Here is a 16,235-nt window from a genome sequence, read left to right on the forward strand (position 1 = left end):
ACAGCTCCTAAAACAATATTTGTGACAAATTCTTTAGATACCTTTCTACCTACCCATGTGGTGCAAGAGTTTGATGCCAGTCGTGTTATATTAAAGTCTAGATTGGTATATTTCAACCAGAGTAACACAATAGTTTAGATCAGTGTTTTTCAAACTTGACAGCTTTATGAGGTGTGGACTTCAACTTCTGGAGTTTCAAGTTTGAAAAACACTGTGGCTGGTAATAGCCACATATAAATCCATTCTCAACAATGGAAACTCAATGGAAACTCCATAGGTGAGTTTGGGCCAGTAACTCTTCTTCAGTCCAATCCTCATTACTGTTTGGGGGGGAATAAAACAAAGGGGAACCCCTTAAATTTCCAGGGGGAGACCCAGGAGAAGAAATGGAAAAATCAGTCTAAAGAATAAGGAGAAATACAGTCTGGAGCCAATATGGCACTCTTTCCAGTGAGAGATATTTGGGATAGAATGTTTCTCTCTATATAAAGGTAAAATGCTTTGAACATTTAAATATGTAGTGATTAAAGACTGATGAGTTTGGGGTTCAGGTCTACCCTCAGCTGTTGAACCTTGCTGAATAACTTTGAGTCATTCTGTCTCAGTCCCATCTATCTCACAGAGCTATTGTGGCTTTTAAACGAAGGGAGAGTCCCATGTAAGGTGTCCTGAGCTCCTAGAGAAAAAGGCAGGATTGAAATGCAATGTATCAGTAATGAGTAAATATTTATTTGAACAGGCTGGGACTGAGCATTGAAGGGCCCTACATCTTTATGTCTAAAAATGTTGTCATTGAATACTACCTGCAAAATCTACTGTGGATTAGGTGAAGCTATATATACGTTTTAAAGTGAGGTAAACGTGATCCTTTAGGCAGGAAATAGAAATTGTGATGGCAATAGAATCATAGAACAGAACAGAACAGTATAGAGCAGGGGTGTCAAACTCAATTTCACTGAGGGCCGCATCAGCATTGCGGTTGCCCTCAGGGGGCTGGGTGGGTGTGACCAGGGTGGGCGTGGCCTCCTGGGTGGGTGTGGCTAGAGTGCATATGGCCTACTGGGTGGGCGTGGCCAGCTCTACATCGTTCGCATCAAGGGTGCCTATGGGGGCCTGGGCAGGAGTGGGACAGATCTGAGGGTCTCTGGCAGAAGGAGGGTCTCTGGGCCAGGGCCAAGGCAGTGGGGGCCGTTCCCTCACTGTTTCCAGTATGGCTTCGCGGGCCACATGAAACCACTTCGCGGCCAGATCCGGCCCCCGGGCATTGTGTTTGACATGTGTGGTATAGAGCTAGAAGGGACCTTGGAGGTCTCCTAGTCCAGCCCCTTGCTCAAGCAGGAGAACCTATACCATCTCAGATACAGTAAATGACTATCCAGCCTCTGGTTAATTGTCTTCACTGTCAGAAAGTTTCTTCTTAATTCCAGGTTGCTTCTCTCTTTGATCAGTTTCCAGCCATTGTTTCTTGTCCTGCCCTCTGGTGCTTTGGACAATAATGTGACCCCCTCTTCTTTGTGGCAGCCCCTCAAATACTGGAACACTGCTATCATGTCTCCCCTATTTCTTCTTTTCTTTAGACTAGCCAAACCCAAGTCCTGCAGCCGTTCTTTGCATGTTTTAGTCACCAGGCCTTTGATCGTCTTAGTTGCTCTTCTCTGAATTTTTTCCAAACTCTCGACATCTTTTTTGTGATACGGTGACCAAAATTGCCTGCAGTATTCCAGGTGTGGTCTTACTAGGGTTTTATAAAGTGGTATTAATACTTCGTGTGATCTTGATTCTATGCCTCTGTTTATACAACCCAGGATTGTATTAGCTTTTTTGGCTGCTACTGCACACTGTCACATGCAAAGATGGTACTCTGAGGGTTGCCTTCAAAAGGCTCAACAGAAGTTATAGGTGGTCTAAAATGTGTGTGTAAACTGCTGACTTGGGTAGATTGCAGTACGGTTGATCTTGAACTAATTCCAGTGACCACTTTGTAAATTCAGTTCAATTGCCAGTCTTTTTAACATTTAGAGCCTAAACTGCCAGGGATCAGGTTACTAGAAAATCTGTCTTCATTCACATGATTGGATCTGTTTGTTAAGATGTACTTTAAAAGCTCTTAAGATTCCTTTGCCTTTTTCTCTATTTTTATGTATTTAAACTAGTGTGATTTAACAATACTAACTGAGAGCCAATTGAAACCCCTTTAATTAGTATATTCCCTCTGGATGATCTTGCTGCTGGATTTTCTTCACAATTTAGTGATTTTTTTAAAAAAAATTGTCTCATTTTTATTTGTTGTGAGTTCTGGCAGCATTATTGTTAACGTCTGGATATATCTTAAATTATATTTCTTTTGCACTTCAGATACCCAGGAAATCTAAATTGGCTATTCATCGAAATATTCGTGATGATGAGGGATTTATCGTCAGACATTTTGCAGGAGCAGTTTGCTATGAGACGGTAAATTAATGCTGTTGCTCTTTTTTAATTATTTTTTTTAAAAAGAAATGTGTTAATCAACCACTTGTTATTTTTATGGATATTCTATAAATATTTTAAAAATAAGTTAAGTTCTCCCTTTGCAATGAGCATTTGGTATTACACAGCAGTTACTGTCCATAAAATGTGTACTACTGTACTGAAGGACAATCAGGAGATCCCTCTGGAAATTAATTCCCAAATAAATAGGTCACTTGAAAGCATCCATTTTTAAGGGAACTCCTACTCTCTTTTTCAAGGCAAAAGGAAAATGAACAGTGTGGGTCTTGAAGCCTTCCACAAATGCACAATCGTCACCATAGAGCTCCTGTTTCTTCCATTTTTCAGTCTCTGCTCAGGACTAGAGAGATGACCTAAGAACCATCCTTTCTCCAAGTGATAACAGTAAAGGTAGTTCTCGACTTACAGCCATTTGTTTAGTGACTGTTTGAAATTACAACAGCACAAAAAAAAATGACCGTTTTTCAAACATAGGACTGTTGCAGCATCCCCGTGATCAAAATTTGGACACTTGGCAACTAGCAAGTATTTGTGATAGTTGCAGTATTCGGGGGGGCAGGGGCGGGGGGCGGGCATGAGATCACCTTTTGTGACCTGACAAGCAAAGTCAATGGGGAAGGCAGATTCACTTAACAGCCACATTACTAACTTAACAACTCCAGTGAATCACTGAACAAATCTGGCAAGAATGGTCGTAAAGAGGGGCAAAACTCATTTAGCAACTATCTTACTTAACAACAGAAATTTTGGGCTCTATTATGGTCGTAAGTCAAAGAGTACCTGTATGTGTGAGAGCGGTAGCAAATAGTTGTTTCTTTGGTTTATTATAATTCACCAGAAATATAAACTATTTAACTAGGGTTTTCATTATCAAAGGAATAAATTTGCTCATTGTGAGCAATGCCATTTCAATATATAGTTGTTTTAGGAAAAGTAACATTTTGGAGAAAAATACTTGAAAATATTGTAGGAGTAGAACTAAATTAATCTATTGTAGCCAAAAAAATAACAGCCCCTTTGGAAAAGTAACAAATTTTATTATAAGGCTTAAGCTTTTCTGAGCTCACTTCATCAGATGGAGGTATTGGCTGACAGATGTAGAGTTTAAACTGGTGACACAGAGAAAAAACGAAAAGCAAGACAGTTTATATCTGAGACAAATTACAAGTGTCTCACTAATTAACAATTGTATTAAAATCCCATAGGGTTTGTTCAGGCCTTCCGAGATGTTGATGCTTAGGAGTCTTCCATGGAGTGATAGTATTGATGTTTATTTGCCCCAAAACTGCTATTTGAAAATAGAACTGGTCTATTCTTCCACAACCAAACAAACCGCAGAGGTTTTATAGCATTGCTTTTAGAGAGAATGGGTTGTTGCCAATCTCTTTCATATGTGCTTGTTTTAATTCCTATATATGATCTAGAGCAGGGGTGTCAAAATCAATTTCATTGAGGGCTGCATCAGCACTGCGGTTGCCCTCAGGGGGCCGGGTGGGTATGGCCAGGGTGGGCGTGGCCTACTGGGTGGGCGTGGCTACAGTGCATATGGCCTACTGGGTGGGCGTGGCCAGCTCTACATCGTTCGCATCAAGGGTGCCTATGGGGGCCTGGGCAGGAGTGGGACAGATCTGAGGGTCTCTGGCAGAAGGAGGGTCTCTGGGCCAGGGCCAAGGCAGTGGGGGCCGTTCCCTCACTGTTTACAGGATGGCTTCGCGGGCCACATGAAACCACTTCATGGGCTGGATTCGGCCCCCGGGCCTTGTGTTTGACATGTCTGATCTAGAGATAGCTCGAATCTGTATGGTCTCCAGAATGACTTAAATGTTTCTGTTTTTCCTCAGACCCAGTTTGTGGAGAAAAACAACGATGCTTTGCATATGTCTCTGGAGTCCCTTATATGTGAATCCAAAGATAAATTTATCCGACAACTTTTTGAGTCCAACACTAACAACAATAAGGATACTAAGCAAAAAGCCGGAAAACTAAGTTTTATCAGCGTGGGCAACAAATTCAAGGTATGGTAGTTTTATAAGACTGCCCTTAATAGTCCTATAAAAGGAATCCACACACGATAGTGGATTCAGTTTCATTCCAGTTACCTTTGTAGCATCTACTGGAGACCTTTCCCTTATAGTAGGAAATGTTAATGCTGTGACAGGTTTTCTACAGACTCTGCAGATTTGGGGAGACTTGGTTTTTTTGGGAACATTCCAGCTGTACTTAGACTATTTTGCTGGATCAATTTGTAAAGTCCTAGATAGTTTCCCAAACAGTTATTTCATGTATGCCTGTCTTTCCTTCATTCTTTGATCATCTTTTTATGACTAATGAACAAAGGAAATTGTTTCCACGTTATCTTTTGTAATGACGTTCTCTCTTATTTTTGTTGTGCCTTTTTGGATTTTCTTATTGTCCTCTTACTTACTTTTCTATGCAACTCATGGGACTGTTAAAATTCTTCTTGATAATTTTAAATCAAAAATTCAATTCAAATCAATTTTTACTATGGCTTAAAGCTAGCACACTTAGAAATAACCAGACAGACAAGCAAAACACCAACCTATCTACATAAGAATTAAGATATACAGTAATTAAATTAAGAATACAACAATGCTCTTAATTTTTATGCTACAGAAATCATTATCCTCCATGTTGTAAAAGCAAAATTTGCCAACATTATATCTAACATAGAATTCTTATCAACTAAAACAAAAACTTCATAAACATCTTTTGTCCAGCCTTCAGTTGCTGCTAAGGAAGGAAAGCCCAAAGGTGCTTTTTTCCCCCCAAAAGGCAAGTGGTTTTTTCTTTTGAAAATGTTTCACTTCTCATCCAGAATTGAAGAAGCTTCTTGGATGAGAAGCAAAACATTTTCAAAGGAAACACACACACACACACACACACACACACACACACACACACACACAAGTCCAGTTGCCTTTTGAGAAAAAGCACCTTTGGGACAACCACGACCTGGATAAATTGAGAATCTCCATAGACATTGAAGGAAGGAAAAGTTAGCTTGCACCATAGATCTGAATTAAATTCAGAGTGTTAATTCAGCCCACCTGTACCAGGTGTGCATAAGCAGTGCTGTAGGAATTTTAGCAGGCAAAGAGCAGACTGTTAGCACATGCCTTGTACTCCTTAGGAGGTTTGCTATGACTATGCTGCATGTTTTCAGGAGAAATGAGCAATCCTCAAGGACTCGGTTAATAAATACCTCAGCGGTAGAATCACACAAATGACAGGGGCTGTGGAGAACAATTGTTTTGCCAAAGCCAAATGGAAAATGTTCAGTTCAAAGGCTTTCCTCTCCACTATACTGTTACACTGTGTGGCCCTGATTAACTTGCAGGGATGTTCCATTTAAATAGCGAATGCTATCTGTGAAAGCAAAACATGACCAGTTGTTCTAATGCAGCGAGAAGGAAAAAAGAAAAAGAAAAGCACTCTGCTTTTAAGGGCACCGGGAATTTGTTTTCTTTCTTTTTCTTAACTAACTAAAGAGTCTGATATTTTTCCAATTTTTGTTCCTTTGTTATGCTGTAAATCTGACTTCTGACTGCCTTCTGTTCTTGATATGTGAAGCCAGTGCTTCCCAAACATTTTCCTTCAGTACCCAAAACTGCTTATCAGAAAGTCTTTTTTTTCCAATTTAGGTAAAACACTTCAGGTCACTTTAAATGTCTCTGTTGTGATTGCATAATGGGTTTGTGTGTCATTACCTGAAGAAAAACCACTTTGACCCAATTCTGGGTAATTTGTCCAGGTTTGGAAGCATTGTGTGAGGCCTTCTTTTTTTTTCTCTTTCCTTTTTCTGTCAAACAATTTTTCTGTTATGTGGTCCTTAAACGCTCTCTGAGGTTGATTATTTTCTTGCAGTTGTCTCATTACCCAGTTGGGTAACATCATCAGTGCACTGATAGTATTACCTAGTTGGGTAATGAAATGTCTAAACAACCAACTTTGGAGAGAACCACAGACCCTACAGTTAAATTCTGAGCTACAAGTATTCTCTTCTGTTAAATTTTAGGTTAGTTGGTCTTTATAGCTCAAGATGGCTGGCGCAGAACTATGCAGAGATTGACAGAAAAAAACAGGCAGAAGCCAAGCAAAGGTTGAAGGGAAATTGGTCGCTCTGTGGATTCCTTAATATTAATAAGATAGAGATTTATTTTTCAGCCGGCTGATTCTGCTTGGTGAGAATGAGAAAACATTTCTGCTCTAGAGCAGGATTCTGATTTTCTTCCAAGGATAATAATTATGTATTTAGTACCATAAATAATATTGATTTTGTCTTTCCATTATGTTCTCTTTTGAATAAGTTTTAAATTTTGTTGACGGCCAGTTTGGTCTAGTGGTTAAGGCATCAGACTAGAAAGTAGGAAACTTTGAGTTCTAGTCCCACCTTAGGTGAGTGACCCTGGACCAGTCACTCTCTCTCTCATCCCAATCCACCTCACAGGGTTGTTGTTATGGAGAAAATAGGAGGAGGAAAAAAGTATTAGGTATATTCACCACCTTCAGTTATTTATAAAAGTAATAAAGGTGGATATGCTAGAATGCTGCAGATGTGCAGAAAACTGGACTTGTGATATTCTAGCTGAACTTAAAATAGACCAGTGGTGAATATGCATGCATGAACAGTAGATTCTTATAGATGAAAGCAGGTTGAAGCCTGCCTGGATATTTGATTGTGGTGTGGTGGCGCAGTAGTTAGAATGCAATACTGCAGGCTAATTATGCCAACTGCCAGCAGTTTGATTCTTACTGGCTCAAGGTTGGCTCAGCCTTTCACCCTTCTGAGGTCAATAAAATGAAGACCCAAATAGTTGGAGGCAATATGCTGACTCTGTAAACTGCTGAGAGGGCTGTAAAAAAACTATGAAGCAATATATAAATGCGATTGCCATTGCTATATTTCCTGCATAAATCCAGGGCAGCTGGGAGAAGGGAGCAATTCATAACTTTTTCATTACTGCATTCCCCCCCATCTCCTTACTTTTCTTACCTGGCCCTTCTATCCCTAGGTGGGGAATGAGAGCTACCATACTAGCATAATGTAATATAACACAATGGGATGTAATATAAAACATTTAAAACAGAGGCCATTGGCTTACATCAAATAATGCATTCCTGCTGGTTATTCCACCTGCCCTTTGAGAGAGAGGTAAATTGGTTGCTTCCTTCCTTTTGTATGAGTGATTTTGATTTTTGTTGTAGGCATTGCTCCTCAATTTTGTTAAGTCTAATCCTGTTTTGAGGCAGCAGGATTGTAAGACACCAGACTCTGTATTTGAAGTGGCATTTTAACCTAGTGAAACGAAACTAATTAATTAATTAACCCAACACAACAACCCTGTCAGAGGAGCCAGTTCAGGATCATTTACTAACGTGAGACAGAATATCTGTTTCTGAGGTGAATGGATAGGGTTTCAACACAAGCTCAAAATAAGCAAACAAATAATGCTCTTCAGTTACATACAAAGATTGTAGCCAGTGAATACTATGACAACAGCTCTAGTTTACAAAAGCAGGAGAGAAATATTTTAAGTGTACTGACTTTAAAAGTTTAATGAGGGAGGTTGCTATATGATATCACTGCTTTTCTTCTATAAGCAGCATACTCTCTCCTTGATTCTTTACACGCGGCTGTCATTTTGGTTGATTATTTTTGTAGCAGTGACATTGCACAATGTGTTAAGATGAGTTATGTACAATTAAAATAAATGTCCCCTCCTAATATTTTCATAAATGATAAGGAGGGGAAGAAGTGTAATGGACGGAGGTGTATTTTGTCCTAGGAACCAAAAGATTCTTATATGCAGAATCTGGTGAAGTCTAAAAAAGTAGGATGCCGCTATGGAACTTTTCCTGGACTCTGCAGTTTTTGCCTGTTGGTGGGGAACTGAATATTGAATTTATTTATTTAGACAATTTATATGGCTGCCCACTCATTTTCAGTGGCGCTGGGCAGCTTACAGAAAATAAAAACCCAAGATACAAGAATAAACCCCTTCCCCCAATAACAGCAATCAATCAAATGAGGTACTTGATAGGCTCCATCCCACTCTGGATTCTCTAGGCCCAATGGCAAAACCAGGTCTTTAGGGCCTTGTGAAAGAGTGTCAAAAGTGGGAGCCATCTCCACGGGGATGATATTCCAAAGGGAGGGAGCCATCATGGAGAAGATCCTTCTTCTGTGGCCCAACAGATGTGCCTCCTTTGGAGAAGAGCCCCCACATTCCCTGTCTCCCCACTCTGCTGGGTTGGGTGGATATAAGGAATGTATTCTTACGATACTGGTAGCTTATTCTGCATGTAAAAAAACCTTAGCCGTTATTTATTACATTAACCGTCTGATTTTCCATCACTGGCCCAGCAGTAAACAGGTGTATGTATTAAGAATTGATATAAAAACTGTTATTTGAAGTAAACCAGTGTACCAAAATTGTCATTTTATAAATCAACAACTGGTAGCCCAGGGTCTCCTGTCTCAGTTCTCATCAAATGCTTGGCAGAAGATATTCCAGCAAGGCAGGTTATGTCAGATACCAACCTAGCAAGATTTACCAATAGAAGAGAGTATTTGTAACTCAGGATGTGAGTTACAAATTACAAATTACAAGTTACTGTGGGGTCCTGGTGGTCCCTGAGCTTGAGTGTAAACAACAGCCTAATCAAGGAACTACCAACAACACTCACTCCCAGGGCAAGCCACTTGTATATAAACAGAGAGCAAATCCCATTCCCTTATAGTGCTGATGATATTACCTAGTTAGGTAATGAAACATCTGCAAAAAACAACAACAATCAAGTTCAGAAAAGACCAAGAATCCTACACTAAAAAGATATATTTTGTGTTTTTATGATCTTTGCTTGAAGGCAGACCCCAACTGAGCTTCATCTGCTCTATATAACAGCAGAATTAAGATTATTGGGTAAAAAGCTCTCCCAAAACTATTGTGAATAAGGTAACTATCAATGGAAAGGCTTGGCCAGGTATTGAATTGTATGGCGTTCATTAGCTATACAGTCTGGATGTAATAGGAGTTATATTTCAGGATATCTGAAAGGTATTTCATTGGGAAAGTTGCATGTGATGTTCTGCTGTCAGGGCACAGCTTTGTCTTCTGCCTAAGGGCATTTTTTCACAGGTGGCTTTGCCATCTTTTGACAACTTGACCTTGACATTCATATTTCCCTCCTGTCTTTCGCTCCCAGACATTACCGTTACCTCTTGGTATGCAAAGATGTAAACTTCTTTGTGGTTAGAGATGTTCAACCAAGAATTAGAAGTGCAGTAATTGACATTGTTGAGGCTGGTCAGGCCCGACATATGACTTTGCCTTTGTACTCCATTCCAGCAACAGATTATATTATGCAAAGAGCCAGTGCTGGGAGATGCATGTTGATAATGAAGTGTCCTCCCCCCCTGTGCTTTGTTTGTGCTTGTGTAGTTTGACACAATGCTTTTCTTTTACAGACTCAGCTAAACCTGCTTCTGGAAAAGCTTCGTAGCACTGTAAGTAAATAGTCATGGAAAATTGGTGCCTTCTGTTACAAGGTCGCATCTATTTTTATATTTTTGCACTAGATCTGTTAATAAAATAAACCCTAGATTTATTGTACTAACACAGTGATGGAGATGTGTTAAAGCCAGGACATCAGTTAAATTTGAACAGAATTGTATACATGAGCATTTTGCATATTTGACATTTTTTAATGCGTGGAGCAGATGGGAACTGTCACAACCAATATATTTAGCTTTAAGAGTAACCTTGGCTAAACCCATGTACTATGGGAATCTTTTATTATTTTACAGGTGTAGTCATGTAGTCAGTTCGTCAGTGATTCTGCATCAAACCAAAGAATAAGGGAAACATGCTTGCAAAAAACTGTCCAATGTACAGTATACATATTTAAAAAAAAGAGCTAGAGAAAGATTGAAGTACTTTGGGGCCAGTAGTTTACCTGTAGCCCTTAACATAAACATCTCAAAACAAATTTATTTATTTAGAGAATTTATATATATAAATTGTAAGCAGGTAAATGTTAGATGACGAATTAAAAAACTTAAAGATGGGAGATGACACATAACCCATCAACTCCTTTTTACAATCCTCTCTGAGCCTCCGCAATGGACCAGAACAATAAATTCAGCCCTTTTTGTAGGTTTCTGATGATTTAAGAAATAGAATACAATAGAGCTGGAAGGGACCTTGGAGGTCTTCTAGTCAGCCCCTTGCTCAAGCAGGAGAACATATACCATCTCAGACAAATGACTGCCTAGCCTTTTTAAAAAAATCTCCTGTAATGGAGCGCCCACGATTTCTGGAGGCAAGCTATTCCACCGGTTAATTGTTCTCACTGTCAGGAAGTTTCTCCTTAGTTCCTGGTTGCTTCTCTCTTTGATCAGTTTCCAACCATTGTTTCTTGTCCTTCCCTCTGGTGCTTTGGTGAATAATGTGACCCCCTCTTCTTTGTGGCAGCCCCTCAGATACTAGAACACTGCTATCGTGTCTACCCTGTTTCTTCTTTTCTGTAGGCTAGCCAAACCCAAGTCCTGCAGCCATTCTTCGTATGTTTTAGTCTCCAGGCCTTTGATCATCTTAGTTGCTCTTCTCTGATTTTTCCCCCCCAAACTCTCAACATCTTTTTTGTGATATGGTAACGAAAATTGGCTGCAGTATTCCAGGTGTGGTCTTACTAGGGTTTTATAAAGTGGTACTAATACCTCATGTGATCTTGAGTGAGTGCACTTTATTTTGTGCTTATTTTTGGAATGCTGCACTTCATATGCCACACTAACTTTGGTATAGGCCTCAATCCAACAGAATTTACATGCTGCTCAACTGGAGGAAGTTCTTGCTAGGCTATGGTCCTCGATGAATTGTGCAGGATAGCAAAAGGATAATGCAGAAGACCACCCTAGCCAGTCTTGTGCATTTTGCTTCCAGTTCCAGAGGTTAAATGTCAATCAGCCATGGTTCTGAATTCATTGTAGCTAGTTCATGCTGGCTCAGGAATTCTGGGAGTTGAAGTCCAGAGGTCATAAAAGTGCCATAGTTGCCCACCCTGGGTTTAGAGCTCTAAGTATAAAAATGTTCCTCTCTTTCCTCCTTTTGTCGCCCTTTTAAATGGGTTCGAATAGATAATGGCAATTAACTCCTCTTGATTCTTTCATGCATTTCTCCACATTTAAACAAAAAAAAAAACATTAGTTAAGCATGAACTGAGCTCCTAATCTCCCCACCATGGGAACTATAGTGGCTTTAACAATACTCTAGGCCCTCTTTTTCAAACCTCCATGGCCTGATGATGTTCACTCCAGAAGAGTAGGCATCTTCCTTCCTGTCAGCATTTGTATACTGCTACAACCAGTATCAGAAACCATAGGACACCTAATTTTCCAAAGGCTCTTGATTCCTTTGTGTAGAGGTCAGGTAACTGAGAAGTTACGTGTTTCTGCTAGGTATTAAGCTTAGTATGACATGAATGTTATTGATGATCTTATGGAAAGACAATCTTTGTGCATAAGCTTGCATACAATATTTACTGTATTTTCCGGCGTATAAGATGACTTTTTAACCCATGAAAATCTTGTCAAAAGTTGGGGGGTCGTCTTATACGCCCAGTCGTCTTATACGCCGGAAAATAGTACATAAATCAATCGAGCGTCCCCGTTCATGCAAAGCAACTTCAAGCCTCCTTAGTCCAGTCCCCCCTCCCCCAAGAGCCTCTAAGCCCCTTCTTCCCCGTGCAAATGCCAGACCCCGGGAGCGGCAGGAAGCTCCTCCCCCTCACCCAAGCGGCATCTGAGCATAAGCAGAGCATGCCCTGCTACCCGCTATCTCTCCGGGCAGTTGTTTTCTACCCCTGCAGGAGGACCCTGGGTAGAGGGGGCGGCATGTCGGGCCCGGCAGGCCCGACATTCAGCGGGGCCTCAAGACCACTCACCGACGATCCGGCAGACGCCCACATCCGGCCTCACAACCAGCCGCAGAAGCCCGCGCCCGGCTTTCCCCCCACCCGCACCCAGCTACCGGTTCTTGGGCCCCGGCCCCAGCCGCGGGCCAGCTTGCCAGTGTCCAGGCCGATGGACTCCCGGCCGCCAGACGCTGCGCTTTGGGAGACGCTCCTCGGCGGGTTGGGGACGGAGCGCCCGCCCGCCGCCAGGCCGTTCCAGGAACTTCCGGGGACTTCCGGCGGGCCTGGTGCCCCTCTCGCCCGCAGACCACGCAGCGGCCCTCGCCAGCCGGCCTCAGCATGGCCTCCCCAAGCCCAGCTCTCCAGCGCATCTTCTGAGCCTACCTGGCTGACTGCCTCCTGGGCGGGGCTTGGCTCCAGACGCGCGGCTGCTCCATCTGCAAATGTGCTCTCAAATGGGTGGGTGGAAGGAAAAGCCCCATTGGGCTTCAAAAGGGAGGCTTTGCACCATTGCATCAGACGGGGCTGAATCGGGCTTGTGTCGGACACTTGGCAACTGGCATGTAAGTATTTTCCGGCGTATAAGACGAAAAATCTTGAAAATCTTCTCAAAAGTCGGGGGTCGTCTTATACACCGAGTCGTCTTATATGCCGGAAAATACAGTATAGAGATTTAAAAACAAGGGCAGAATTAAATATTTCAACATATTTATTGCATCTATTAAAAAGGTGGGGAGATTTAATACAAATATTTTAAGGAAAAAGTATCTAACTGGTGGCATTAGATAGGAGTATTGTCAGATGAGTTGTCTCTAACATCCTTTTCAGGTATTCTTAATCATGATTATGCTAATCTTCTGCCTTTACAATAGGGGTCAAGCTTTATTCGCTGCATTAAACCGAATCTAAAGATGACCAGTCACCAATTTGAAGGTGCTCAAATCCTCTCTCAGCTGCAGTGTTCAGGTAATTTAGTGCATCTTCTGAAGATGATATTTTAGATCTCTAATAATATGCAAATGACGATTCTGGCAAAACCAAATCACAGGGCTTTGTATAAGAGGTTTTCAGTCAGAAAAAAAACGAGTGAGCTTTTTTACTGCTCTATTGCTGTAGTGAAGTTATGCTGCAAAATAATACTGTTAAAAGATTTTTTAAAAAAAATAAACTAAAAGGTGGTATTCTATGAACTTAAAATGTAATTTATTTAGTAATATGTGAAAGCCACCCTGAAGATCAAAAGCCATCCTACAACCCAAAGGAAACGGAACACTATTTTTCTGAAGATATAAGAACAGTGCAGCATCCATCTTTCCATCATCATTGAACTGTTGCCTTCCCCACTACTGCAAAAACTGGATTCAGCTGTAATGATTTAACTTTGGACACTATATTATCAATCTACCATTCAACAGTATCTATATATTAGCTATTTCTAAAGTATTGTGGTAAAATGTTCTTAGTAAAGTTCAGGTGTTTATTTAATCCCTCTCCTTCCACAAAATAAAAATAAAATAATTGTACTTTGTAGATGTACCACTCTAATGGCAGAAAGTGAAGAGGAACTAAAGAGCCTCTTGTTGCGAGTGAAGAAGGAGAGTGCAAAAGTTGGGTTAGAACTAAACATTAAGAAAACCAAGATCATGGCATCTGGCCCTCTCAATTCCTGGCAAATAGATGGGGAAGAAATGGAGTTAGTGACAGATTTTATTTTCCTGGGCTCCAAGATCACCGCAGACGGGGACTGCAGCCAAGAAATTAAAAGGTGCTTGCTCCTTGGGAGGAAAGCCATGGCAAATCTAGACAGCACACTAAAAAGCAGAGACATCACCCTGCCAACAAAAGTGCATATAGTCAAGGCTATGGTCTTCCCAGTTGCAATGTATGGCAGTGAAAGTTGGACCATAAGAAAGGCTGAGCGCCAAAGAATTGAGGCCTTTGAACTATGGTGCTGGAGAAGACTCCTGTGAGTCGCTTGGACTGCAAGGCGATCAAACCGGTCAGCCCTAGAGGAGATCAACCCTGACTGCTCTTTAGAAGGCCAGATCCTGAAGTTGAAACTCAGATACTTTGGCCACCTAATGAGAAGGAAGGACTCACTGGAGAAGAGCCTAATGCTGGGAAAGGTTGAGGGCAAGAGAAGAAGGGGACGACAGAGAATGAGGTGGCTGGATGAAGTCACTGAAGCAGTAGGTGTGAGCCTAAATGGACTCCAGAAGATGGTAGAGGACAGGAAGGCCTGGAGGAACATTGTCCATGGGGTCGTGATGGGTCGGACACGACTTTGCAACTAACAACAACTTTGTAGATGAGAATACATAATAAACATAATACATTATGTTTATAATGTACTATAAATACATTTCCTATTTCTGAACCACTCATCTGGTTCAAAGAGGAAGCGATGACTTCCCATGTATTTATTTATTTCCCTCCCTGTAATTGGGTGACAATTCTTGGAAGGTTCTTCAGGTTTGCAGTCAACATTTTGAGGATTCCTATTGGCTCTGGGACACTCGATAGTGTACCTCCCAGTATTGTACTATTCCTATAGTGCTTTATAGCCATAGTACAACTTAAGTAATTAGTAGGAGGTGATCCCTATCCAGTCTATTCTATCTGTCTCATCCTTTTCTTCCCAGCTGACAGATCTGGAAGATGTTCAGGTGTTCTTGTTGACATAACAGGACTAGATGACATTAATATAGAATTTAAAGATGGTTAAGACCTAATTAACTAACAAAATTAACAATTTCACAGAACTGATTTTGAAATTTATGATTATAATTATCCTGAAATAAACCTTATTTCAAGTTAAACTGTTTGTTTTCATTAGCTGCTATCCTAGTATTTCTATTAATTTCTTTACAATTTTTGCATCCCAGAGGCTTCAAGCATCTGTTCAACTTGGCAAATATTCCTATTGCTTGTCATGTCAAGTTATGTTTAAAGTTTAATTTAGCAAATCAGAAATCCTTAACATCTTCACTTGATTAGTGTTTTGTTGACCCAATTTTTGGCTGATAATCTGAAGACTGAGCAATACTGTACTGTAGGAAAGGAGACGAGGAAAGTAATGAAGTTCTTTCCCTCTGTCTTAATCATGAATTACATTATTTTTAATATATAATTTTTATTAAGGATTTTACTTACAGTAATAAAAACTAAAATAAATTTAGAGAAAGAGAATGGAAATTAAAAATGTAAGAAAAGAGAAAAAGAAAAAGAAAAGAAAAGAGAGACTAAAGAAAAAGAAAAGAAATAAAGAAGTGAATCAAACCTTCGTCACAAAAAGAATAAACAAATGTAATAATTCTTCACCCCCGTAAGATTAAACAGATATCTCTTCATTCCATATCCCATTCCTTATTATAAATCCATAAAACATCAACTTTTCAACCCTGATGTCAGCCAAAAAGGTCCGTAAAGGGTTGCCAGAACATTGCAAAAAAATGTCTATGAATTACATTATTTTTCATCTAGTGTTTTTTTTCTGGTTTAGAAGTGAAAACAAAATTGTATTTATTTGTTTGCCTGCCTTTTACTCCACCGATTTTTGGCTAAACCAGTTGAAAGAGATTAGGGTGGGATTCAGATATGTGAACAACCGGTTTTCTGTGTGGATGCTGCTTCCGGAAGTCCATTCTGGGCCTGGGCAACAAAAAATTAGCTACCGGCTCTGCCGAAGTGGTGCGAACTGGCTGAATCCCACCACTGGGGCTAATATTTGGAAACGTCAACTGAGACTCACTCAAACATGAAGCTCATTTTCCATCTTCAATCACAATGACTTTATAAGGGTTTATGTTTCT

At 40.5% G+C, this 16,235-nt stretch overlaps 1 protein-coding gene across 5 annotated transcripts in view; it reads left to right on the forward strand.

Moving 5' to 3' along the window:
* MYO6 (myosin VI) overlaps positions 1–16,235 on the forward strand; it is a 112,958-nt gene that overhangs the window by 72,165 nt on the left and 24,558 nt on the right. For all 5 annotated transcript variants that reach the window (XR_014494164.1, XR_014494165.1, XM_083376975.1 and 2 more), the window contains exons 17-20: positions 2,356–2,451; positions 4,332–4,505; positions 9,980–10,018; positions 13,296–13,389. Coding sequence is in view for 3 of the 5 variants with exons in the window: in XM_083376975.1 (XP_083233101.1) it covers positions 2,356–2,451; positions 4,332–4,505; positions 9,980–10,018; positions 13,296–13,389 (403 nt within the window). In the remaining 2 variants the exon portion in view is untranslated. The remainder of the gene's footprint in view (positions 1–2,355; positions 2,452–4,331; positions 4,506–9,979; positions 10,019–13,295; positions 13,390–16,235) is intronic.

The sequence above is a fragment of the Vipera ursinii genome (assembly GCF_947247035.1).
Source record: "Vipera ursinii genome assembly, chromosome: 1".
In the NCBI taxonomy this organism is placed as follows: Eukaryota; Metazoa; Chordata; class Lepidosauria; order Squamata; family Viperidae; genus Vipera; species Vipera ursinii.